Source organism: Pyxicephalus adspersus, chromosome 8 (assembly GCF_032062135.1).
Source record: "Pyxicephalus adspersus chromosome 8, UCB_Pads_2.0, whole genome shotgun sequence".
Taxonomy (NCBI): domain Eukaryota; kingdom Metazoa; phylum Chordata; class Amphibia; order Anura; family Pyxicephalidae; genus Pyxicephalus; species Pyxicephalus adspersus.
In genome coordinates, this window is record NC_092865.1 from 15,081,960 (window position 1) to 15,109,680 (window position 27,721).

The following is a 27,721-nucleotide window of genomic DNA, read 5'->3' on the forward strand; positions in this document are numbered from 1 at the left end:
TACTGGCAACAATCACAAAAGATTGTTTCCGGCATCAATGATCTTATGTGTGCACACAGCCTAGGCTGCATATGCCTGTGTCGCTTGTGTGCGTATGTGTGGGAGCTACATTCTCCCCACCCAGCCAATGAAGATGGACAAAGGCTTCAGACCCAGGAGACTGGGCAAAGATGTCAGCAGCAGTGACAAATTTCATCACAAGCAATGCTGCACTGGAGAGGTAGGCACTGGAGGTAGGCAAGTATCCTGAATATCCTGAGCATATTTGCATTTGTGGCAAAGCTGTTAGGACCAGTGGTGAAGTTTATTTCTTCTTTAAAGTAGAACTGTGGGCAAACTTCAAAAATGACATGACCCAGTACATACTATCAGTCAGTGATTGACAGTTCGAGTGAGCGATCAGGCAGTTGTCACCCTAGGACAGGAAGTTTCCTAGGACTGCAGAACACCTATCTGTGCCACCACAACATAGAGAGTTTAGATAGAGAACAAGAAACAGTGCTAAATGATAACAGCTCACGGCAGGCACAAAACACCAAAAATTGTTCAATAGGTTTTTGGCAGCATTACTGGGTATTTTCTAGCACTGTCCTGTCTGTGGTTACTTATCTGGAAGATTAGTCCTCTGCACTACCTGCTCTGTCCACTGACCTTGGTGCTGGAACTAAGCAGAGTGAAAGAAGTGAATGGACAGTGAACAATGAAACAGCGGACTATTCTCTTCTCTCTCTTCCTCTGTTCTCTCCTTCTATATGTATAAGAATTGCAGAACACTTGGCTGGCTCCTTGTGATACTTCTCTTGCTCTCAACTGAGCTCTGTTGTACAGGAATACAAAGGGCTGGATTTATTAAAGTTCTCCAAGACTGGATAGGATACATTTTCTTCAGTGAAGCTGGGTGATCCAAAAAATCTGTAATCTGTAATGGATCTGGTCCAGTATTGAAAACATTTGCTAACAAAGCAAATGACTTTAAGAAATCCATTCCAAGTTTGCTGGATCACCCAGATTTACTGATGAATGTGTATTTTCTCTAGCCTTGGAAAGCTTTATTAAATCAGGCCCGAAGAGACTGATACCATGCCAGATTCAGGTACCTAAACTGCTTGCACGTAACTAAATCCATTTCATGATGTATTAATGGATACACTAACTATTTTATATCTTTTCCATTATTTTATTTCTTTTTAATCTGCCTGGAGTTCAGGTTGAAAGTTATAACTAGTAAAGCCTGAGTAAAGCAGGCTCGGCAGGCTCTGATGACTTTGTACAATAAGAATGCTCTCTTAGCTTGTTATCACCGCCTGTCAACATGAAGTCCTTAGCAGCGTCAGCGGCACAACCTGTAGCAAACACAGAAGAGTTGGCAGCCCTCATTAGATGGCTTTGTTCCATACAGGAATGTTAATAGCTCTCAAAATAACAGCAGCACAGAAAAACAATCATAGATAAATGCCTGGTGTCACTCTCATCCCATTTTTTCGGGCTCATTGTGTTATGGATAATTTTACTATGCCATTTTTAAAGTCACTTTCCTAAATCGCTCAAATAGTCTTCCATGCAAAGTGAAGAATTAAAGACTAACAACATTTGGATCAGGTAGAGCATTGTTGCAGAAATGGACTGGCAATGTATCTGCCATAAGTACTCTCACCAGCCTAATTGCTATGTTATATCATCCTGACCCAGCCAATCAAGATGACTGGAGATCGAATTTAAAAAGAAGAAGGAAGGAGGACAGTGCCCTGCAACGAAAGAGGGACATGTGAGTATAGAGGGGTTTAGTTGCTTCTTAACACTCAGCCCCTCTGTGCAGCAGATCCTTAAGAGTATTTTATGCAAGTACAGAAACTAGAATCTAGAATCATGAATCAATCTTATTTTAATTGTATGAACTACTAATCCCTTTAACGCCCACATTACGGAGATGAACAGAAGTGGACATGTTGAAGTACAGCCTAACATGACAACCATGACTCCCTCCATAGATATAGTGAGGAAATGAGTGTAGCCATCCAAGGATGGAAAGTTTGCTTTTTAAAGGATTACCATATACAGATATAGCGGTGGGGGTGAGGTGAGTCTTAAACAAGAAAACCCATTCATTACTACATGTAAGGGCTGGTAAGGTGCAATTTGTTATATTTCCTATAATATTGCAACACTTTTTGTTGGTTTAGGTTTAGGTGAACCTCAAACAACTCACAACTATCATTAGGACAAGACTTTGGCTCAAACTGCATAGATATTCACATTTCAGGAAAAAAATGTGCCAAAGTAAGCATGAAGAGTCTTGGGACCACATTACCGCCATATAAAAATAGCATTTTGGATTTGTTCAGCATAATTCTTCGGCTATTACTCACAACAAAATGTTATTTCAGCAAAATGAATCATTGCGTTCTTTTAAAAAACTCTTTAATGCAAAGCTTTTGTTCCAAGTTCACATATATCAACTTTTTTACAAAAACTTAAAATGTATCTGAACCCCAAACTTTAAATGGAGTAGGTGTCCGCCTGACCTATATTGGAACTGTATGGCCATTCCAGTATGCTAGTATTTCGCATTTTGTACAGTAGAATTGGGACTGACCATTGATGCAGTTGGCTTGCCTAGGTAACTTTTGGTAGAAATGTGTAACTATGAATAGCAGTGTAAGAAAGTATATTCAGAGCAGGATCAAGCCTGGTATGGGAGCAAGCCATCCCATGCAACTTCCACGACCGTTCGTAGCGCAGTGCTGGTTCTTAAAGAACCAACATTTGCAGATTTGGCAGCGGGCAGTAGTAAGCGGTAGTGAACAGCTCATTTCTTCCCCCATTCATTCTCTAAATGTAACATCCCTCCCCACTGAGGCAGCAGTTCAGTAACAGAAGGAAGCAGTAACTGCACCGCAACCTCACTACCAGTCTGAACATAGCATGTGCACGTTAAACTTTTGTTGCTGGAAACAATCTCTCATGATCATTTCCAGTGACAAATGAATGAACAAGCACTGTACATGCCACACCATTTTATTCTATAGAGAGGGGAGGACAAGCAAATGGGATCTCCTTCATAGGAGCGCATGGCGGTTGTTCTCGAGCAGTTTTTCTCTGTTTTACTAGAATGGATGAATAAACATCCTTGGAGGTTTTGTCAAATTTTTGCCGGCAGCAATGATTTGTGTACACAGCCCTAGTATTTCAAAGAGAATTAAAACCATGTCAGTTTTATTAAACATTTGTGCAAAATAGGAAGAAATTTCTCTTGGAAGACAGCTGTCACTAAAATATATATCCTCAATGGATTTTACCAACTCGATCAGGAAATCATGCAACTGGGACACCTGTTTCAATACCAACTATCACCACTAAATATTTGAGTATATTTGGTGATAATGTGAAGACATCTGTCTAAATCTGAATTTAAATCATAACTCAAGTAATAGAGGGGAGTTATGGACTGGCCCGGTCAAAGCCCAAACTTGAATCCCATTTAAATGTTGTAGGGATCTGAAAAGTGCCATTCATGCAAAGGAACCCTCAAACATTGTGTACCTAGCAGATTGTGCATGGGTGAGAGGTCAAAAAGTATGTAGTTATGCAAAATTCCTGCTAAATCTGCTAAAGGAGACAATACTACTTTCTGAAGGTGATGGTGTTCTTACTTTTTCCCCCGTACATCATTCTAGTAATGTGAAATATTGGTGATACGTTTACATATATCATATTATAGATCAAGTCGTTGCACAAAATGTCTTTTGTCATATCAAAGTCATGTGTGCCAAAAGTAAACTGAAAACGGCTGTTCTGAAATTAAAGGAAAGAATTCAGCAAAAATTTCTCATAATCTCATGTTCACTTTTGGAGAATCAAATTAACATCGTTTATTGCAATAAAACATTTGAATTTCATTCTTCCACACTAACTACAAGATTGTGTAGATAAGTGGAAGAGGAACTGCGAGCCAGTCAGGTGTGTTGAATATGCAAGAAGCATACTGATAGGTCAGGGAGAGCAGAGGCATGACCTTATCAGTCTGCATCTGCTCCTTCACTGTCCAATCAAGAGGCTGGTGTATGAGGAGAAGACAAAACTGCATTCCTTCCACAGTCTATGGGGATGATTTACAAAAGGAATTTAGGCTGCTCACATACCAAGAAGAATTGTTGATATAGCCTACAGAATGTGGTAAAAATTCACTTTGCAAAGAATACACAATAACATGCAAGGACAATTAAAAAACATGATTGTTCTTGCACAGATCTCTATCTCATTTACTAAACTAAAGCTGCGTACACACGTCAGATTTTTCTCGCCCCATAATCGGCATCGGCCAGATATCGGGCGAGAATCTGGCGTGCGTACAGTCGGCGTTGTTCATCGTCCGTGGATCCATGAACGATGAGCGATCCTAATGCAAGGGAAGGGGGAGAGCGCGTAGCGGGGTGCCGCTCTGTCACTCTCCACCTCCCCTCTCCATAGAGCAGAACGGTGCTGTATGTACCGCACCGTTTATGCATCGTGCAGTCCTTTGTCATTGGAAAGGATCGTGAAAGATCCTTTACAACGACAAAAATTGCATGTGTGTACGCAGCTTAAGTGAAATATCCAAGGGGAGAATTCACTTTGCTATGTGAACAGCATTTATTTCTGTTGTAAATCAACCCTAGAACTGTAACAGAGAACAGTGGTATCATCTGCTTGACAGCAATTAAAACTTAGCAAATGTTTGAAATTTTAGTATGATCTGCCAATTATCTTGTTCTGGGCATACTTTGTATTGTCAGAACACAATGTTGTCTTTACCCAGTGTACTCTATAAAATATCATTGATTAAAAAAAGAACATAAAGGAATGTTTTGTTCCTTTTCCACGCCTAACCACATTCACTAATCAAAGCAAATAAATATTAAAGCTGGAAATATGTTAGAGACCAACATACACCAACTACATACTGCTGTCGTGGTGGTCCATGGTGCCAACCAGACCTCCAGCTTTCTGCTTGAATTCCTGTTGCTATGTTGCCCACACCAGGGTAAACTCATGCATACATGTTGGGCTCTCCTAGTGGTCCTGTCAAGCAAACCCCAGGGACCCCACACTAGCCCTGTTTGATTTTCTTGTACAACACATTCCCACTGCTGCCAAACAATGCAGAGCAAAAGCTTGGAAATCTCCTACACTCTGATTTTCGGAGGTGAAAAAGTTTGTCCCCTGGACTCCCCTTGTACATGAAAAATGGAAAACCCAACAACTGGATAACTATGACCAAAAGTGATCTGATTTGCTCTCCTGGTGACCTTTTTTCCATCTTCATTTGACCGTGCCTTATTGATAGGTTTAGCCACATCCAGGAGTTGGACCACTCCATCCTTAGTTACCATTACCTCCCCTCCTCACTACTCTCTTCTTTTCCCCATTTTACTCTGATTTATCTTCCATCTGTTTATTCACCGGCAAAGACAAAGGTTTATGTTTCTCGAGGACACACAAACTCCCAGTGCTGTTTGCCATCTGCCAATTACACTTCTTGGCATTTCCCTCTGGGATTACAATTGTTTGGCTTTTTATTAGTGTACCAGCCTTTGACTAAATATGAGATGTATGCTCTGAGCTCTGTACCTACCTTCTCTTTGTCATTTTTTGACACTTTGTTAATTTTATTATTATTAATAATAATAATAATAATATTAAACAGGATTTATATAGCACCAACATATTATGCAGCGCTGTATATTAAATAGGGGTCAAACATTTATGTAGAAATTTGCATATATGTTTTGTGTATGCATTCAATTAACAGCCACTCAAAATACTTCATATAAAAGGGAAGGATCTTCTCACTCATGTGCCACATTCAACATTAAGAGGAAAAGGTCCAATGTCGGGGGTACTTATTGCAATACCTGATCTGCATTCCAGCACCTTGGAGTGTGAAAGTCATTGGGTAGGCGATAAGGTTTCCACCCTGACAAATTGGATCTGAAGTTCTTGAAGCCACTAAGGGCATATAGGTTCTACCAAGTGTCCTCATATTTAGGTAGTAGCACCCGACATCAGGCTGATGATTTTTGGAGCATGTCCTATTGATAAGAAAATGTGATTATCTGTCCTGAATGGCAGTATGGTGCAACATAGCATTCAGCCTTTTGGCAACTCCAGGAGTGGTTGCCATAAAAGATGTTTTTAGTGAGTACCAACTGAGCACAATGCCTGATGTCATGTAGAGTGTGCTGCTTGGAAATGGAATAAGTGTTCCTGCATGGACTGCATGTATTGTGCCTTAAATAATGTCCACACATGGCGCTGCAACTTTTTAAATGACAATAAAGGCAACTCATTTCTAAAAGGGGAGGGCTGCAGACAGCGCAGGAGAGGTCTTGATAATGCTATAGTCCATCAGCTGAAAAATGAGGAGGGATCTGGGCAGGGTTTCAGTTTTAACTCTGGATTCTGTATTAACTCCTGTTGATCTAGGGAATATGAAATTACCCTATGGAATCAGGAAAAACATTTTACCTCTCCTGTTGGTACAAATTGGATCATTGTTTGCAAGGGTTTTTGCTCTCCTCTGGATCATCTGTGGTTATAGAGTTCTCTTAATGCAGGTTTTGGGTTTTATATGTTCATTAATCTTATAAATTGGCTATACTTGATTATCTTTTTTTTCCATCTGACCAACTCTGTTACTTGCAGCTAGCATAGTTTAAGCCTTGCAACATGTCTGGTGTCCTTAAACTGCATTAATACAATAGTCAAATTCCAGCAAATGAAACATGGAGCCAAGTAAGTATGAAAATCTTTGGCATCACATTACTGTCATGTAAAAATAGTCTGTTTTGTTATGATGAGCAGAAGTTTTAGCCTTTTAGTCAGGCCCAGTCTCCAGGTATTCTACAATTAATATACTATATAGCAAGGGGATAAGTACAGATTGTGCAAAAGTTTGATTAGGCCCCTCTCTTGTGGAGGAATCACACAACAGTGCAGCCACTATGAGTTTCCTTCCTCTCTCCAAGCAGAGCATTAGTATAATATAATGTTGGCTTTACCTCCACTCACCACTATTCTGCTCCCGAGGCTTCTCACAGGTCATATGACCTCATGTCACATGCAAGAGACATTTAGGAGTGGAATGGAGGTGTGTGACAGCAAGTGGTTGGACAGAAGATGAAGGGGTAATTTGTTCACCAATGGGCGTCTCTTCATGGAGTAATGAGCAGCAACTACCAAGGAAGCAACACAGGGGCTGCTGCCCCAATAGTTACACCAGTGCTATATGGCCATGTATGCTTGTTAGATATCACACTCAAAAAACCATAAGCTTTAATATGGAGTCGCCTCCTCTTTCTAACATTTACAGCCTCTTCTGTTGTAGGAGGTTTTTCCACAAGATTTTGGAGTTTGTCTGTGGGAATTTGCACCTGTTCAGCCAAAAGAGCATTTGTGAGGTCACGTACTAATATTGGGCAAGAGTACCTGGTTTGATATAAGGGCTCTGTGATGGCCACTCAGGTTTCTTCACATCAAACCACGTCTTTATAGTGCTGGCTTTGTGCACTGGGACACAGTTATAATGGAACAGAAAGGGACCTTTACCAAACTGTAACCACAAAGTTGGAAAAACACAATATTTTTGTATGGTATAGGATTATCAAAACACCCTTCACTGGAAATACCCAACATCCGTAATGTGGTGGGGAATACTTTAGGCCATATCTAGTAGGTATTACAGTCAGGTGTCCACCTACTATTAGCCACGTAGTAAGTGTGGTGTTCAGGTATTAAACGTTTGGCTATACGTAGTGGCAGATGTAGCCAACAATGCAGATCTGACTTTCTTATTTAGGAAAGAACTCGTAGTTTACATAATTTTTATATTATTTTTCATATCTGCTTAAAACATTTGCACAGTATCGTAATTATAAATTTTATACCCACCACAGGCTGAATGGTGGCCACAGACTTATATTGTAGCAACTAATTAATTTTATAAAACACAGGGACAGCATATTGAAAGCACAGGGACCAGAAGCACTAAAAGTAGTGCTGTACAGTTTTCCAAGAGCCATATCTCATAATTAACACTTGATTCTTACTTAATCATAATTCCCAAAGCTTTTCTTTAGTCTACACTGCTTGGGATTGCTTCTGCAACAGAGGTAGCATTGTCAAATTGCTAAAGAAATTTATGGCAGATCATTGGGAATTTTTCTGTAATTATAGCCTTTTAAAAGAGAAGAAACATGGGGAATACAGGAAACATGGAACGTGTTTTTTTTTGGCCCAGGCAAACACTTGAAACTCTCTATTACATAAACCAGTTAATGAAAATAATGCACTGTACAGTGATCCTTTGAAAAGCATTGACGTTTTATTTCCATGAAGTTTCATATTATAAAAGGAACCATTTACACTTTAATGACAATTACCATTACCAGTAATGTCATCATCAATGAACTATTGTTAGTTGTCACGTATTCCATTCAACTAAACTCGTTAATTGCATCTATAGGCAGAAAACACTTCTAATGACCTGATTAGATCCACATGCACACCATGTGCTACCCCACACATTATATACAATTTATAGTTCACTGTCACAAGTGCGAATGAAATTCAATTACAGAACTTTGTAAATTGGTTCCAGTACTGAAAGTTAACATTTGAAGAATTGGATCCTGTTGAAATATCTAGTTTATACACACACCAAATGTACGCTTTAGGCAGAAAGCAAACTTGCACACTTTGGAGCTGAACTCCAATATCTAAAATGCACAAATCAATTCAATTCTGCATTTATTAACACATAAAGGTTTTTTTTCAGAATGCAAGCAGGCTTGGAATCAGCATTTTGTGGTCCATATTTTTTTCTATTATTATTAAACAGGATTTATATAGCGCCAACATATTACGCAGTGCTGTACATTAAATAGGGGTAGCAAATGACAGAGTGACACAGGAGGAGAAGAGGACCCTGCCCCGAGGCGCTTAGAATCTAGGTGGTGGGGGGGAAGTCTCATACAATAGCAGGGGAGATATGGAAAGGTGGGAAGAAGTGATGGTTTTAAGAGACAGAAGATGGGTAGGCAAGTCTGAAAAAGTGTGTGTTTGAGTTCTCCTTTAAATGAGCAGAAAGTAGGAGCAAGCCGAATAGGACAAGGAAGACCATTCCAGTGGTCCGGGCAGCTCTAGAAAAGTTTTGGAGCCGTGCGTGTGATGAGGTTATGAGCGAGGAAGTCATTAGTAGCTCATTGAAGGGGCGAAGAGAGCGGCTAGGGGAGTATTTTTCTACCAGGTCAGAAAGGTAGGTTGAACAAGAACTGTGGAGGGATTTGAAGCCATATACATATACTGCAGAGCTTAGACCCGGGAGAGAAGCAATAAAGGGGCTAATCAGGTGCGAGTCAATGCTCATGTGCTAACAAGGTACAAGCTGAGCAGGGGTTAAAGCAGAATAAAAGGGGAGCTTATCAGTCTGTTGCTTCTCCTTGTATTGTTTTGTAACCAGGTGTGGAAGAAACAAGACATGTATGTGTGATTTAAAGTGGACCTAAACTCAGAAAACAAGTCACCAATAGGTAGTACTAATTGGCAAAAGATTTTTTTGCCAAAAAAATAAATTCCTGGCTCCTGGTGGCCTTTTGTTCTTTACAGTGCATGCGCCATGTAGTGTGGAACTTGGCTGTGTGTGTGGAGGGATCACATCATCAGTGACCTTCCAATGGCGGAAGACGATCGCCATCTTCACTTAAGTCCATTGGGAGATAGCACCTTCCGAGGATGAAACAATGACAGATCACGGACCTGTAATCGCTGCAGGGTGGCTGTACACAGGTAAGTATGTGCCATAATCAGCAAGTACACCAATAAGGATAGTTCTGCTTTAAAGTGAATGGTAGCAGAAATGACATCCTATTTCCAAATAACAAATTACCCAAACGAAACCTGTAAAACTGCTAAAGTCGTTTATACTTTTTCAAATTAAAAATGTATGTGGCTGCCACTGGCATCAACGCCTGCACTGCTGACAGTTGCAATGCTGACCCTTCATCATTACATTGAATGGGTCAAAGGACAGAGTTGAACTGAAATGCATGCAGCAGGGTAAAATAGCAGCGCCCTGCACTGCATTGTATAAGCTGCTTTCCATGAAATATGTGATGTCTTTACATATTAGGAAATATGAAAGGTTTTAGATTGTTTTGCTGTGCAGGGTCCTTTCCTCCAAAACCTAAAAACTTCTCTCTTCACAGCCATCAGAAGTTAAACAAGATGGATAATGCTGCCATCTCATGGTCAAACGAAATATTGCAGTTCCGTCACACTGGCTGTACTCAGATAAAACTTTGCCACTTACTTTCCAATGTATTTATTAAAAAAAATAATTTTTCAATTACCATGGCATTTTTATTTCACAAAGTTTCTAAATTCAAAACAGGCATTTATAGATTTTATTTAAACCAACATTGCTAATGGAGGAAGCAATATTTTGTGAACAGGTTTTTCTCTCTCAAAACAGCATGCTCACTTAAATTATTTATTTTGCATTACAATTTGTGATTGCAGCTTTTCATTTTTGGACCTTTACAAAGAACTGACATAAAAGTGTCAGCAAAGTACAAAAGATCAGTATTAATAATATTTCTTTATTATTACATAGCAATTAAAGGATAGAATTTTAAAGGTTTACTAATCCCAATTTAAGAGATCTTTTTATAAAATGAATCCCATCAATTCGCTCATAATTTTTGCTTTTCCTATTGAGACAACTGTGCATTTATTGCGCTCCCATTCAAGATCAAGAGGGCAGTGCTGCACCCCCTTTTTTTTTTAAAGGAGAGCTCAGTTTCAGCTGTGTTTAACAGAAGATTTATTCTGCAAGTCATGCAAACCACCCCCCTCCAAGCCTCTGTCCTGCACAGGAGGGAGCAGAGAAGCCCTGTTCGTATCGAAGAGTCATCCGTATGTTGGATGTCCTTAACCCGGGGACTACCTGTATATCATACACATTCTAAAAGATACAGAAGACAGTTGAAGGCACAAAATTTATCAAACTTAGATTTTATTCCAGTGAACTATTTACAAAGTAGATTTTCCTGTAAAACAGCCCCTGTAGGGGGATTATTATTACAATAACTTAGATTGAAACACACTCCTTTATAAAAGGTTTCTAAGACAATGCAGACGAGTGGCAGAACCAAACTGCATTTTCACTGGTTAAGAGAAATAAAAACACTGATGTATTGCTGGACAGAAGGCTCTTTACAACTCGTTACATACACCAGACATGTTTGATTCTCCATACGCAGCAGTCCCGTCCTCATGTGTTCAAGCACCGGTGACTACAGACATGTGAAACATCTACGCTTGGTGATGATTGCACTCTGGTCATGTGACTCGTCCAATCCGAAGGGATCCAGACTGCTGGTGTACAATTTACAGCTAGGAGACCTTACGTTTTTTGACTGAAGATGGTTCTTCCTCTTCATCTGGTAGGAAAACAAAATAAATAGCAGAGATGATGATGCGTAATCTACAACAGGAGCTTCAGAATACAAGAAGTTCCCAGGTTACACACGAGATATAGACGGTAGGTTTGTTCTTTAGTTGAATTTGTATGTAAGTCGGAACATGTTCACTATTTTAATAAATGCAATTAGAACAGATGTTTGTCTGAACATATTATTAGGCAGCGTGGTGTCAGTTACTGTAAAAAAACCTCACTGTGAGTTAATCACAAAGCAAAAAAAAAAAAAAAAAAAAGAAAAAAAACACTATATGGAGCCTAGACATTCATCAACGTCCAGAGCAAGCTTTGCTTTGACATGCAAAAAGAAACTAAAGAGTTTGTCTTGGTCATTAAAGAGTTACAAGATGTTACTGATCAGCTCCACTTCTAAAGCTGCGTACACATGTCCAACAATTATTGTTGGAAACGACCGACAAACAACCGATTGGCCAAAAATCGTTCTAAAAAAAAAAAACCACACCGACGAACGAAGATAGTCGCTGGAAATGAACGACCGGCACAGCGGATCTGATTGGACGACGACCGTTCACCATCTATCGTGTGTACGGTCGTTCAGTGATCGTGCATGTTCCGATCATGCTCGATGAACGAAAGTTCTGTACAGGTGCTTCAGTGTATTGTGTTCGTGTGTGTGTATAAATAAATCTCTCTCCATATATATATATATATATATATATATATATATATATATATATTCACGTGCATGTGTACAATATGGTTGAACGATTGTGTCGTTATCTGCATGTACAGGATTGGTGCTATACGATCGTTCAAAGATATTGAACAGGATCGTTGGTCGCTCGTTTACCAATGATAATTGTTGGAAGTGTGTACGTAGCTTAAGATCACCCACAACATCAGCTGTGTTTAGCAAAAGATTTCTTCTGCAAGTCATGCAAACCACCCCTCCCCTATTAAGACTTGGTCCTGTACAGAGCAGGGAAGCCCTGTTCTTATCTAGGAGTCTGTATGTCGTGAATCCAAACTGATAACATTGGGTTTTCTGCAAGTAGATCTATTTATGTCACTGCAAAAGCTGTCACTATTGTTTTTAAATCTGCAACAATAAAGCAGAAGTCCAGTTCCACTTTTAAGAATCCATGATCAGGCAGGTCATGATTGCAGAATAGGACGGGCGATGTCGCTTCTGTTATTATCTCTCCTCCCTGCCAGATAATAAAAAAAGCTGGGCTGAGCATGTGCAGCGTGTTGTTAAGATACTCAATATCCTGGCTTCCCCTGCGTGTGCAGGGACAAACAGACTCCCGCAAGCCAATCAAGACGCCCGAAGATTGGCGAAAGAGAATAAAGATGGAAGCTTCCTGTGTGAGAACGGGAGGAGGCAAGTACTTTGGGTTTAGTTTTTAAAGTAAAACACTTCTTGTGCTAAAGTGTCAATGCTCAGTGGAAGTTATATTTCTATAGAGAAGTGCTCCGGTCACCCTAGCAGAGGAAGTGTGTTAGATATACACAACGCTCGACAACTTTGTGAATCCTTGCAAAGTTTTTAACTTGCAGATTTCACTAGTAACAGCACTGCCTGTAGCATGGTGGCAATGACAAGTCAATGCCTGAAAACTAGCAGAAGCGTTGTCAGCCTGTTTTTTTTTCCCAGAAAGATATCAAACATTTTACCATAACAGAGATGTACATTTATGAAAACTTGCAAAATCTATTATTAGCGTTAGGAAATAGTACAAGCAATAGTTCCGGGAGGACCAATTCCTTTCCTGCCACTTTTTTCCATTTATTTCTTTTTTATTATTTGTGAACTATTTCTTTATTAGGAAAAATAATAAAAACAAACCAAGTCACTCTGGACTTTAAACAAACAGAACGAAATGGAGGGTGAGTTAATCCCCCCCTCAAACAACCTAGAAAAAGTTGAACGTCCCCTTCCCAACAAAAAACATGTGCGGATGTAGATGTCAAAGGAACGGAGTAAGGGTTGATTAAGTCATATATCAATAAAATCTGTAGATCTGTAAATCTGCCCCGCCAAGGTGTATGGTAACCAAGTGCCAAAAAATTTTTGTTGATGGGTATCCATATGCTGGGTGACTTCTGTCTTATCTATAACCATAAGTGACTGCAGGTATTGAATAGGATGAGCAGTAGCAGGAGGAGTAGGCTCCAGACACTGCTTCAATATATTTTTCTTTGCAGCAAGGAGGCACAGGTGCTCTAATTTGGAGACCAACACCTTCTGGTCTTTTTTGGTGCAACACCTTTTTCTTTTTTTTTTTAAACAAAGGGTGTAGCACCGCCCCCCTAACTCTCTCATGCTCGATGTAGGTATCCCAGGAGGCTTGGCGCTCCCATTCATTCTCTTGGGTGCTCCTTCTGTGGACGCCTGAGCATCTATCTCAGGCATGCGCAAAAGGAGCCTTTTCGTGGGGGAAAAAAATATTTAGCTGATCTCACTGCATGCGGAGTGAGATCTGCAATTTTTTTCATCCTTTGTCACCAGATCTCACGCTTGGGTGACGTAGGATGAAGAACTCAAGGAAGAGGAGAAGATGGTGGCGTCTGAAACGCCGGCTCCGGGACGGTGTGGGACCAGATGCAAGATACCTCCGGCGGGATCAGACTGCCCTGCAGGATTTTTTTTTTTAGTTTAGTATATCTCTTTAATGTGAGGTTCGTGTGTCACTGTTCTTATGTCCACTGATCAAAGTTAGAAGTGTTGCCAGCAGTGTACCTTTAGGGGTTAATCCCCCAGCAGGTTACCGCTTACCATTTTCTACTGGGGGGGGGGGGGGGATTACCCTTTACACCCAGTCCTGGGAACGCAAAAACGAACATCGCTATATTGAGAGGACTTCCCATCTTGTCCCTATTGATGGCTTTTACCTGCCCATTGCTCCTACACTTCTTGGAATTCCCTCAATAATCACCAGGACAAATCAAGGAATAAATCTTTGCAGCGTGGTTACAGACAATAAAGAGTATAGAGCAGGTCTAACCCTTTCCTGCAATGCCTCTGCATAAAATGTATGTTGTGTGTAGAGCTATGGTGACCTAGGAAAGTCCTCTTACCAGGAGAGTCAGCAACGGCCTCTTCATCGGGAAGAAACTTTGCTTTGCTGGCTTGCTGAGGTGCATCGTCCCCATTGTCTTGGTACATACTGGACCATTTTATAGCCATGTCCAGCTCAGGGGGTGGCCCCTTCTTCTCCTCTACCTTATAGGACTCCGGAGGAGGAACTGCATTCATCTTCCATACTTTAAACTCTTTAGGAGGCTAAAAATACAAAAAGAATAAAAACATTACAAATCAGAAATAATCCATGGATAATTGTTCCTTCATATATTCAGTGCTATCTATGTGACAAATCTGTGAAGCAGAAACATGAAACCATTAACGTAATAATAATCATTACCAGATTTGTGTAAGAAGACCTATGCAGGCTTTAGAATGTATTTAAGAATTCTGACTAAATAATGTGTCTCCCCCATATAATATGCCCCCCCATATAAAATGTCCCCTCCCCCTTATTTCTGCCCCCTGGGGCTTTACCTCCTCGGGTGCACGGATCAGCCTCTTCTCCCAGTTGATGGTGGAGCTGGTGGGGGCAGATAGAAAGGCCGGTCGGCTGACAGTCTGGAAGAGCTCATCAGGCCCAGGAAGCCGGCGTGCCGGGAGCGGCCTCTTTACCTCCACAGGCTTCTGCTCACCATCCCCGTCCTCTTCCTCCTCGCTGCTGCTGTCTGAGCTGCCATACGCTGCAAAATAACTTAGTGGATCTTTCTCCTCCGCCGCCATGGTGCACCAACCAAACCGTCCCTAAAGCGTTCTACTTCCGGGGGAAGACATTACCTGCTGCACCGCATACTATCTATACGGCAGAAGAAGGCTTCCTTGCCACCGAGCAGCGCCACTTAGCCGCACTCCGTGCATTACAACCTCTGCGTGGGGAACAGAGAGCGTCCTGCTGTCGACCAGCGCCACCTAGTGGCCACTTTGTGCTTTACATCTGTGTGGGGAACAGCGTCCCGCTGCCGAGCAGCGCCACCTAGTGGACTATCTCAGGTATTACCACCCTGAGTGGTGAACAGAGAGCGTCCTGCTGCCCAACATCGCCACCTATCGGCCAACCTGTGGGAACAGAGTGTACTGCTGCCGAGCAGTGTCACTTAGTGGCTACTCTGTGTATTACAACTTCTGTGTGGGGAAGAGTTTCATGCTGCCGAACAGCGCAACATAGCGGCCACCCATATGCACTACAACCCCTGTGAGGGCAAGAGAGTGTACAGCCGTCGAGCGGTGCCACCTCGTGGCTACTCTGAGTATTACAACATCTGTGCGGGAAACAGAGAGCGTCCTGTTGCTGACCTGTCCCTGTCCAGGGAACAAAGTGTATTGGCACCGAGCGGTGTCGCCTAATGGCTTTGTGTATTACAACATCTGTGTGGGGAACAGCGGCCTGCTGTCGAGGAAAGCCATCTAGCGGTGTAGGGAACAGAGAGCGACCAGCGCCACATAGTGGCTACCCCAATGCACTACGATCACTGTGCGGGGAACAAAATGTACTGCTGCTGGGCGGTGCTACCTAGCGGCTACTCCGTGTATTACAACATCCGGTAGCACCGCAACATCTAGGTAGCACCGCCCGTGTAGATTATTTTGAACGATCGTATTGTGCACAATTCTGTACATGTTGTAACAATACGATCATTCAAATATAATCCACCAATACTGTACACACACTAGATACGATCGTTTGAACGATGCAGGAAGTGACATGTAAAGGAGAAAGTGTATTGCAGAACCATCCACGATCACTGAATGACCGTACACACAATAGATAGTCGCCCAATCAGATCCGCCGGGGCAGTCGTTAGTTTCCAGTGACATTCCTTGGCGTCGTTGTGCACTTTTTTTGTTAACGATTGTCGGACGATCGGTCAGTGTTCATTCGTTTCCAGCGATATTTGTACGTGTGTACGTAGCTTATGTCACAGGCATGCAGACTAAGACAGGATTTAGTGGGGATGGATTCTGGTTCCAGGTCAATGTCATGTGCTTGACATTAACACAATAAGCAATGGAACTTGCCAGGCTTCTCAACATTGGTTTCAGTTATTTAGTACTATCCATGTTCTCAGGATCCAGATTTTGAAGATTTGTCTGGAAGATATCACCCCTCAAAATGCAACTATACATCTACAAAATCAAGAATCAGGCAGGTTCATTATTGCAGAAGGGACAGGCCTGATCGCTATATTCATTGTAAAAACACTGAGCTGAGCATGTGGAGATCTGCTGGGTATTCCGGCATGCCCCGGTGTTGCCAGGACTGAATGAAGTACTGTATGTCATTCTGCCCTGACCAATCAAGATGGCTGAAGATTGGAACCCAGAAGAGAAGAAGAAAAAGATGGCAGTGCCTGAGACTGAACAGGGACAAGTGAATGAGGTAGGTAGGTAGGGTTATTTTATTGCAGTAAGGATAGGCAATATCAATTCTGCAATGAAATAACCTGACCTACTTGATCACAATTTTCTAAAGTAAGGGCTTCATTCTGCTTCAAGTGAGCAACTCTAAGGACACCACCACTTACCAAGGTGGCACTGCTACATTCACCATTGGTGTAGCACATGATTCACATAGGCACAGCCTGACTTCGGAAGGCTGTTATAAAGCAATACAAATCCAATGGTTGCAAAAAAGCCAAGCAGCTTTGGCCGAAGGTAAGACTCCAAAGCACCAGCCGGCCATGGTAAAAGAATTTATGGACCAAGGGAGACCCACTTCCGAAGAGCCATGGCAGGTGGGTCAGAGGTATTTTACCCGCTTTGTACAGCCTCAAATTTTATATTTGTGAACTCTTATTTTCACTTCACCCCCCTACCCTCTCTTCCATACCCATTTCCTATCCTGCAGCAATCAGGCAGCCTCTATACAGGGCTGCTTCACATTTTCAATTCCCTTTTTGCTTGTTGCCATCTGTCAATCTCTGTCACCTTCATAATGCAGAAGAGGAAGATAAACATTCAGCAAAATCTCAGAATTTTTTTTTAAAAGGAATGTCTATGGTATGGTAGAATCAGAATAATTTTCACTTATGAAGCACAGTGGTCATAAATAAAATTGTGTTATGGAAAACAGTTCCACCCACTATCAAATGTATAAATGCAATTGTGCGGGCTGCCGGGAACCAGGTTAGAACGCTTGTTCCCACTATAGGTCTGGATCTACAAAGTCACACCGCTAGGTATAACATGTTCTGTAAAAAGCTAAATTTAGTTAAAATTGAAGATCAGTTTTAGTGGAAAAGTAATGTTGTATGTCCTATAACTAATGGATCTATTTATAAAAAAGGGAATCATATATTCCTTTAAACATTCTCTTTTGGGAATCTTCCAGGTCCATGTGTTTCAATGTCAGTACTTAATTTCCAGCAGGGAATGTCAGATTCCCTGTTTTATAAATACAGCCATACAAAGCACTTGGGGTTTTCCAGATGCTACATACTGCATCTAAAGGGGGTTACCACTCCATCCAAGGATGATGTCACTCCATTGTCTAATATAATTTATTTTTAAAAATGCACTGCTTATAAGTGCTAACAAATGGAAGCAAATGCCTGACAAACCTAGCGGTCATTACCTGTAACTGCCCCCAAGAGCCAAGCAGATGCCAATAGGTGCCAGGGAGTGGTATATGGCACAGTCTGAACATGGCTTTAAAGCTGATCTCCGAGGACCCTTCATTTCCTTAACTCCTAACCCACAATTTAATTAAAAACATTTCTTTATTAATTATATCACCTAAACACATAAAGAACTATGGTAGGACCAAGAGGCACAATGTCCTGCCCACCCATATGGATGGGGCTTGGGTACCATACTACCAGATGTGCTAGTAGCGAGAACCTCTGAATAGAGTCCAGGCCCAACAAAGGGGTTTCCAGCAGGAATAATCAGATCAGGAAGGAACATGTGAAACTTTTGTGGTGTCTTGGGGTACATAGGTGCACTTAAATGCCCTGTGGTGTGTTGGCTTGGTGCATCAAAATGAACAGCACCGCAACGCATTGCACTTAGGGTATGCCACACAGTGCATTGTGGCAGAGCAGTATATCTGACTAGAGATTGAAAGTTTGTATATAAAGAATGTCACACAATATTTAGTTCATTGAAGGAAAGCTGTGCCAGGAAAAAAATGCAGGCTGCCATTGCTGATCTCCTGAAAATGGCAGCTGTTTGGCAATACCTTCTGAGCCAGGGGTGGCCATAGGGAGGTGCAAAGTGTGCCAATACAGGAGGGTTCCTTACCCTCCCTAGGCATTGGGCGTTCTGTGGGAAGAGGGCCCAAGTCAGTTATGCCCAATTTTAGCTACATCAGTCACTATTCTGAGACACTTACCTGGACCATGTAGATGACAAAAAACAGAACCCCAGAACCACGAAAAAAAGTGCATTAAAGTACTGAAGCCATTGGCTTGGCAAGACACTCAGGGCTTGGTATTGTCAAATAGATGGGTCAGCATCCATATCTCAATACATGCCGACAGAGACTACAGCTGTCAGAATCCCAATCTGCATACAAAAGGCAATATTGTGCCGGTTTAGCATCCCTATGAGTCACATGACTAACCTGGAACCTGCATGCAGTTTGTAAGCTGGACATTCTCTTGTGAACTGCTTCTGCTAAAAAATACTAATTATCTGGCTGTGCCACTGATCCAATGCGTTTAGTACTTTCTTTCCCAGTATTTTGTACTTTTACTTGCTGACCAGACACAATTCTGCAATTCTGACCTACACATACTTCATTTGTTGAATGTTTCCACCAGGTCAGTGTCAAGGCATTGGAAAGAAAGCATCCGTATGCCAGCCAGGTAACATACATTTTATTAAAATGAACAATTTCAACCTGTTTCTTTCCTTCTTTCCTTTAAAATTTATAGTTTTGGATATAAAGAGAAATTATTGGAACCAGTAAAGTTTTTATTATTGGAAGAACGGGAAAGGAGAACCAACACCCAAAGATTTGAGTCCAAATGTATCATGTATTCAAAAAACAGCTTAGAACATCCCAGATATAAGGAAGGTGCTGACACGTTTCAGAATTATGACAACAACCTTTCATCAGGGCTCAAAAAATGATGGAGATGGAGGATAGAATGTTGAGGCTAGAGGAAAAATAAATGGGAGATTCCTCAGCAGCTGGTTATTGCATTCTCAGCCTCATGGTGACCATCGTCACAGGGACTGTTTTTGTTAAGAATCATAAATTTGGAATTATCACACAAACCTTAAAAATTGAGGGCGCAAATTTGGGTGACAGAGAGGATTTCCTTTTCTCTAGAGCAGAGGTCTTCACCTCCAGTCCTCAAGGCTAAATTTTGGTAAACAGGGACTTTCTTTAATCTATGTAAACCATTCCTACATCATTTACTGATGTCTATGAGTGAAATACTGAAAATGTGTGCAGCCTGCGCTCGAGGACTTGGGTTGCAGACCCCTACTGTAGAGAGATTTTTTCTGACTTCTTGTTGTATCTCTGAGACAAGAAGCCTGGGACAATTTTTAGTAATATGATTAATACTGCAAAAAAAAAAAAAAAAAAAAAAAAACAGAAACCCCCCCAAAAAAAACAATTAATAATACTATAAAAGCTCCTGAGTTTTAACCAGAGATGCCACTTATATCCAGGCTGGTTCAAGCCCGGATCCATTATTAACATTTTTCGACACTGTGAATGCTGCATGATGAGTTACCCCAACTGGTGTCCTTTAATGTCTTTTGAGAATATTTCCACAATTGTGGTGCTTTTCCAAAGGCAGCCAACAATGTTGCTTTTGGCTTATGGTAGCATGTAATGTCAGTTTTGGCTATCTTCAGTGGTTGGAGGGTGAAGTAGACCTCAGAGGAAGAAACTGGCTGAAGATTGGGGTGCTGGCACAAACATCTTCATGCTCCTGGGGAAAAGCCACCGGAAGAGGAGGAGCTCCAGATTCTCCAGGTTTGGGAAGCCGAAGTGAATGGGGAGAACTTTGCCTGATGCTTTTTGTTCTGTTTTCCCCAACAGACTGGTCTGTTAATGTCAGGGTCGCGTCTAAGTAAAGAGGAAGGCTGGATTCACCCTCAGGGTGATAAAGAACTGTGGATTCTGTTTCAGGTGACAATAATTTGCTATCTGAAGAGTGCTGCCTGTAAAGGTCACTACTTAATCCATTTGGTGTGGCCGGTGAAGTGCTTAGGCTGTATCCTGCAAAAGAGTTTGGATAAAAATCATGAAAGTAGATGTAATGCCTGAATAACATTTCATTTTGTTTAAATAATTATTTTCCCCCCATTATTCTTCATTGGATTTTTGTTTGTGATTATTCCCTTGCAGCCTCTTTGAAGTCACTCCCTGTCCACTTACATCCCAGCAATGACTGCCTAACATTTGTCAGGGTAGGTTTCTTGATGATGTTCATAGCAAAATGTGTGTTGAAATATTCCCTTCCATCAGAAGACCAAGTGACAAAACTGGGTGACAGGAACAAAGTGTTGTCACCATACAACCATGTGTGAACAATCACCTTCATGGTAGGATCACCAGGTCTTATTTTTAATAAACAATGCACCTATAAGATTGTTGGGATTAGGGAATAAATAAATTATCAGGAGGCCAATGACTGAAAAGTATAAACTTCGTCTTAAGAGACTCTGAAGGGCGATGTTGAACTAGCGGTCAATTCCCAGTGAAAGGATTACCAAGGGAGCACCCACACCTACGGCTTCACTTCCTCTTTTTTGGAAATGAACTTTTCTATAGTGGATGTGACTATAGAGGTCAGTGGGACCTTGTTTGAAAAATGTATTTATTGTTTGTGAGAAACATGTAAATATATCCATAAACTATCCACTATTTTACTTCAAGAGTGTGGTCAGAGGTGCTGACACAGTCTAATTGTCTTACATTCTTCGTGGGCCCTGTTTCTGATAATGGGTTATCTAGGCACACCTCAAAATGAAGTAGTTGGCAGCTCACAGAGGGGGTTTACTTTGAGTGCTTTTGCGATGGGTGCCTTGTCCCAACAATGCCTTTTTCTGTTTTTACAAGTATTATGAATGATCAGTATATACTTTATTCAATGCAAACCTTTATTTAAAATGTTTATGTTATTTGAGTAATGGGTATTGTTTATAAAATGCTGGATTTCCACTTCAAGTGTCTCTTTATGTAAAAAAAAAAACAAAGTTTCCCACCAGCAAATAGGTACTTCTATGGTGGACTTTACCTCCCCTCTGTTCGAGCTTCCATCAGTATTTTCAACATTTGCTACTTCTGGGAGTGTTATGTCCCTGAATGTTTTTTCCTCCAATTGAGGTTGCAATGCTGACAGGGAGTTTTTTTAATGATACAAAGTTTTGCTTGCAACATGAAGGGAGAACATGTTTAGAACCACATTAGCCAATGCAGACTATGTGATCAGAACAAAGTACAGACACACCCAAAGGTGCTGGCATTATAAAAAAAATACAATGATTTAGATCTCCTTGGGGTGGGTGTTAATGAAATTGATAAACATACTTTGTGGAATAAAGAGATGCTAAGTAGATGTAACTTGATCTTTTAGATACATTTACTGATCATTTTTTGATTCGATTTCTTTCATTATATCATTACATCAAAGTATGTGGAAACTGATTGTATGCACCAGAAGGACTCAGCATAGAAAACATATTTGGGTATTCTCAGATTATATTCCTGGCCAAAATTTACATCACGAGTATTAAATAGAAGGTAATAACTTCGCCCCATGGGATTGCCCTTAGGAATCACTTAATAAAGGCTTGGTCTTATATTCAATATCCAGTGCTACTTTCATCTACATTACGGCCTTGAGCTGGACACACTTACCTTTGTAGAATTCCAGCTTCTTGTTTTTTAATCGGAGTACCTCGTCTGTGATCTTGTCAATAAGAAAATCCTGTGTCTTTAGTAGTCTGATTGACTCAATCAGCTTGTCAAGGCCTTTTGGGTTTTTGGCCAGTCGGTCCAGCAGTTCACCCGCTCTTTTGCTGCTGGTAGTCTGGTTCATAATTTCTTCGGTGTCGTCTTTGTTTAGTATCCTACTCGAACGTAAGTAATCAAAGTGTCTTTCTGCAATCAGTTTGTCACACAGGTAATGACGTAGACATTCAATGGCCTGGAAGACAATCAGGGAAACTGAGAATTTATGGGTAGAATTTTTGAGGATCAGCTCAAGGAGACCTTATCTGAAAAAGGCAGCAACTGGTAAGAGAAGACACTTCTGGGAGTGCTGGATGTCCCCCACTGCACACTATGGTTCCATCCTCTGACCCCAATGTCACTACAGGACTCATCAGTGACATAGGGGTCGGAGGAAGGAACCACGGAGTATGGTGGTGGGGGCAGGCACTGACAATTCCAAAAGTGGTAAATGCCAAAGACACTAAGGGCCCTTTCATAATTGCCATTGCAAACTGCTGCGGTTAGCCATTTTCAGCCTCCCCTCTTCAACACTATGCGTTACTCTGCTGTTGTTGTGTCAATCACAGTTCAGTTCAATGTTTTCAGGAAGTTGACAGACTTTTTCAGTCCCCATGAAGTGCATAAAGTAGTTTCAACCATTCTCATTTCAATGAATAGAAGCTACTGGGAGAGCCGTTGAGCCTGCAGCAGACCACTCTGAAATTAACCTAATTGCAGTTGCAACAATTGAACAAAAGGGAGGTAGAACACAAGCAATTAGAGAGGTAGGTGAGTATAATACAGAAGTGAAATAATTTGTGCAATTAGCTTAGTGTTGGGTTCAGAAAATATGGCACTGCTTGTGGCCCCCACTGCAAAAATTTGCAGATAATCTTTTTGGGTTAGGTCCATGTCACAGGGGCCTGTCTGCTAATGACACATATTTAGCTTCAAAATTATTGAGAAGAGACTTCAGTTTGGAGTTGAAGTTGCAGAATCCCACCGCTTAGCATGAAGCATGGAAGTGACCTCTGGAGATCATGATTTTTAGAACGCTGTACTTTAGCACAAAATGTGTCTGATTGTTCCTGCTGGCTACTGATTAAAATACAAGTTTTGCTGAATCCAGCTGTATGATGTTCTTTTCCAATACTGCACATAGTTCTGGTGGAAATGACCCGCTGTCCAGCATTGGGAGTGTGGAGCTTGATAACACCAAGAGCAGTTATGATACATCTACAACCTTTCATTAGGTGTCAGAAAAAAAGCATGCCTGTCACCTAAAACCACATACTAGACAATTCTCATTTTTGCTGTGCAAATTTTACTATAAAAATGTCCTTTTTCCCCTTTTATAATGTGTAGTTTTTGTCGGGTGTATTTGAGTAGCATGTTTCATACCAAGTCTTCTGTTCTTTTCCCCTTTTTTGTGTCTTTGATTGTTTTGTTGGCAATTTTTTTTTTATTGTTTACTAAATTTTTTTTTCACTAAAAAAAAAAACAAAAAACTAAAATAATCAGGGTAATGAGAGCCTAGTTTGGGCACAATAGGAGCCCCCAAATAGTTAAGAAGGGCTTAACCATTAGCTTTTGAATGCATGGCAACATTTTCTGATATTATTAAACTTAAATGAAAATGAAAACCCTTTATTTGACTCATCACTAAGTATGGTTGGATTGAATGACAGCCTTCCAAGATCTATGTGTATGTGTTTGAGACTGTCTGTGCCACAGAGTATTATTTCCACCTCATTGCATTACTAAATCAACCGAACACAAGCAAAAAAAATCCCTGATTCCTCGTCTGCTGGAAACTGAGTTACGTTTTTATTTTCTTGTACTTACATCCCTTTTAATATCTGCCATGTCATCTTCATCCAGCCTCAGTGTAGTCATCTTGGCCCCCCCTCAGAGGTGTGAAGTGCAGCCAGGTGTGAGGGGAAAGCCGGAAGGGCAGAAGGCCGAAGATCTACTAAATGATCTCTTACGTGAATGAGCCGGCCTTCCTCCTCTGAAGCCACATTGGGTTCTAGTATTTTCGACGAGATTTCCTGTCCCAAAAAGGTGAACTGAACAAGAAAGTCTCGTCTGAGTGCTTCCTGTCACTGCTGTGAGGTTGTCACAAGCATTGTGCTCAGTGCTTCCTCATACTTCTCTCTGTGACGTGCTCGGGCACATTTCCTGAATTCCTTTTTGCTCACAAACACAACATGGCTGTTGATTGCTAGTTATTGCATGTTATCTCCGGCACATATCTACTGACTCGTGGGAAATTAAGAGAGTGCTCTAGGCAAATGTATTGCATTTTGTCCTAAAAATATTTTAAATTATTTGAAGCGTGCGGTTATATACCAAAGTAAGTACACCCCATGGAACATTTATACACAGGGTAATCGCCAGAAAAAAAGATTTATTTATGCACACAGATTTTTTTGGCTTGACCTCACTGATCAAAATGGCGATCAGCTGAAAAGGTCATCACTTTCCAGCAGGAATGTCACTTTTAGAAAGTATTTAAAAAATTGATTATCAGCCTGATCGCCACTATAGAAAAAGTATTTGTCACATGAATGACGTAGGTTACAATGGACCACCTTTCAAAAGTGGTGGTTACAATGCAACACTATGGTTGTTGGGCATCCCTTTAAAATGTAGCTAGAAAAAGTGACGCTTAGTTGTTCTATTCAAGTGAAAGGGGATTCTAATATTCTATTATTATCATGATCAATTGCTGATCACTAGAATGTAAAAATGATCACCCTTATAAATCTGGCATGTAAAAGGGGCTATTGGGAAAAAGGTGGACAAAAAACCTGCAATATTTTATGTGATTATTTCCACTTTTGTTAATAGGCTCCTAGTTTAATTTTTTAAATCATGGCCATGGATAGGTGATATATTTAAATAGATGAAACATGAAATGTTGTAGGTATTGTCATATTGTAAATGAACAAATGTGCAGATCTAATATGTGTATAAAAGTAAATGCAGCCCTACATTTACTACCACTTCTAAGAAATTACAATTGTATATTCCAGATTAGAGGCCAATGATCCAATCCCCCTTGGGGAATTTGCTAGTGGAACTTGCCTTACTTATACAAGGTACATCAGATATTGAAGGTCTGGTGTTTTCTTTGCTATTGATGTTTGTGTTGTCACCATGGCAAGTTATAAAGAGCACTCTAAGACCCTTAGAAAGATTCCTGAGTCTGGCAATGATTTAAAATGATTGTCAAATTATCTGAACTCTGTCATTGCACCGTAAGGGAAAATCTACAAATCAGAGGCTTTCAGTAGGGTTAATGTAGCACTGATGGCTGTTTGTAGTTTGTTTTAAGTAACAGCACTCCCATTAGCATCTGTATTTAACTATTTCAAAGCAGAGCTTAAAGTGGAAGATCCACTTTTAAGAATACATGATCAGGTGGATTACAGGTGATGTCCCTTGTGCAATAATCTTTCTTACCTGCCTGATAACTCCGGGTTTCTGGCAAAAATTTAACCTGGGTGACACAGATTGCTAAAGGTTTAAAACAACCAGCAGGGGGTGCACATGTCCAATTCTTTTGCTTGCTTTGGAAAGTATTCTTCTCAATTTGCATTCAACAGATCACCAAGAGGAAATCTAAAGGAAATGTATTAATTTAACTTTTTTAAACATGTAAACGTTATAAGCTTATACTAATTGCAGTACTACAAGAGTTGTTCGTTATTGCTCCTTATCTGCATATTGTAATTGTTTTAGGTTAGTGATTCAGAATTTGCTGCACCAGCACAGCAGCCAAAAAACTGGCATTCTCCAAAGAAGGTTCAGCGATAGCAGCTCACATATTACTGGCTTGACAGGAGTACTTTAAAAACTGCTGAAATCAGATGCCAAGAGTTTCAAATGGTCAGTTAGGATTCTATGTATAAAGCAATGAATGTGACATTCACCAAAATATTCCCTAGTGGAGAATTACTGCCATTGAAACACATGGACCTGGATGATTCTCCAACAGGGGATGTTTCAGTGCATGCCACATTCACTGCTTTAAAATTTAAGAATGAAATTCAATTGTGATAAAGAATTGTATACCACAACCATGGACCGTGGCATGGCACCCATAGCTTATATGGCATACAAGCATGGCCAGCGCTGATTTTGATCTTAGCCCAAAAGGAGGTAAAAGGTTGATTATAAGATAAGTGGGCAACTGAAAGGGGTGATTTCTAGGTTAGTCTAGGTTTAGTGAGCATTTTTTTTAAAATTAAATCTGAAGTCACAGTCCCCAGAATTATTAATCGGCAACAAACACACAATCATTTAAGCAATACATTTTTCAAAACTTGTGTTTTTCCCTTGCAAAGTGTTTATTTATGTAGTCAGTCCATTCAGAGGCTGCTGGTGCTCTTCTGGCTAAATCTCGCTAGACTGAAACAGAGTATCTAACCGCTTGTTGACTATAAGAAAACTCCATGTTCCATAATTCCTTGCATTGTGTATAACATGGATGGGGTGTTTGCACTTGTAGTCTCAGCTCTCTACAGCACAATAGGGTGGCTACAATTGAAGACATTCTGATAAGAGAATTAATTGTAGCCACAGTCATTAAGGACACACAATTAGAAGGGACCTATGGGGACTAACTGTGCATATTATTTAATATTTTTCAAACAGGAGAATACAATGTAATAATAAGACATAAAACACTTTAGGACTCATTCACACATGCATGCAGTAACATAGCCTATTGATTCTGAATGATGCAACATATGAAAATTCCCACTTGCACAATTTTTGTCAATGCAGTGTACCACAACTCAAAGAACATCCACATCTGTATGGTATATCCTGGCGTTATTATTTTTACTGTATATGTGCAAAATCAAAAAGTCAAAAATTTTGCATTCAGCACAGAATGGTTTAAACTCCTTTCAGGTTTCTTTTTCCATTAATGTCCCATTGGGGAGATAACTTATTGTAGACACAACAGGAAGTTTAAGAGCATTATTCCAAGGTGAGGATAATGCTTTGAATTAATCTTGTCACGCAAATGTCAAGGCTCAAGTGTCTCTTATAAAAGATTTCCCTCTATATTCCTTTTTTAGTGAGAGCTCAGAACTCAAATTGAGAGAGTAGACCTCCCAAATGGAAAACCCGGAAGCAATACAAGCAAGGGTCTTCGTCCACTCATTAATCTACAATATAAGAAAGTTTTGGTCTATAGTTAGGCAATATAGGAATGAATAGCAACACACCATAATGCACATATACAGGG

The 27,721-nt window shown here is 40.6% G+C and overlaps 2 protein-coding genes and 1 long non-coding RNA gene across 3 annotated transcripts in view; 1 reads left to right on the plus strand and 2 right to left on the minus strand.

Moving 5' to 3' along the window:
* LOC140336461 (uncharacterized) overlaps positions 1 to 10,815 on the plus strand; it is a 37,133-nt gene extending 26,318 nt beyond the window's left edge. The window contains exon 5 of the long non-coding RNA XR_011921897.1: positions 10,242 to 10,815. This is a non-coding gene — a long non-coding RNA (uncharacterized lncRNA). The remainder of the gene's footprint in view (positions 1 to 10,241) is intronic.
* Positions 10,816 to 11,033: 218 nt separating this feature from the next.
* Positions 11,034 to 15,339, minus strand: C8H1orf52 (chromosome 8 C1orf52 homolog). Its single transcript, XM_072419586.1, has 3 exons — positions 15,039 to 15,339; positions 14,558 to 14,762; positions 11,034 to 11,477 (listed from the first exon to the last, which is right to left on the minus strand). Exons 1-3 carry the CDS (start codon positions 15,282 to 15,284, stop codon positions 11,431 to 11,433), a joined length of 498 nt encoding a protein of 165 aa, XP_072275687.1. The 5' UTR covers positions 15,285 to 15,339; the 3' UTR covers positions 11,034 to 11,430.
* Positions 15,340 to 19,363: 4,024 nt separating this feature from the next.
* BCL10 (BCL10 immune signaling adaptor) lies at positions 19,364 to 24,657 on the minus strand. Its single transcript, XM_072419587.1, has 3 exons — positions 24,304 to 24,657; positions 22,384 to 22,672; positions 19,364 to 20,739 (listed from the first exon to the last, which is right to left on the minus strand). Exons 1-3 carry the CDS (start codon positions 24,352 to 24,354, stop codon positions 20,369 to 20,371), a joined length of 711 nt encoding a protein of 236 aa, XP_072275688.1. The 5' UTR covers positions 24,355 to 24,657; the 3' UTR covers positions 19,364 to 20,368.
* Positions 24,658 to 27,721: the final 3,064 nt, after the last annotated feature.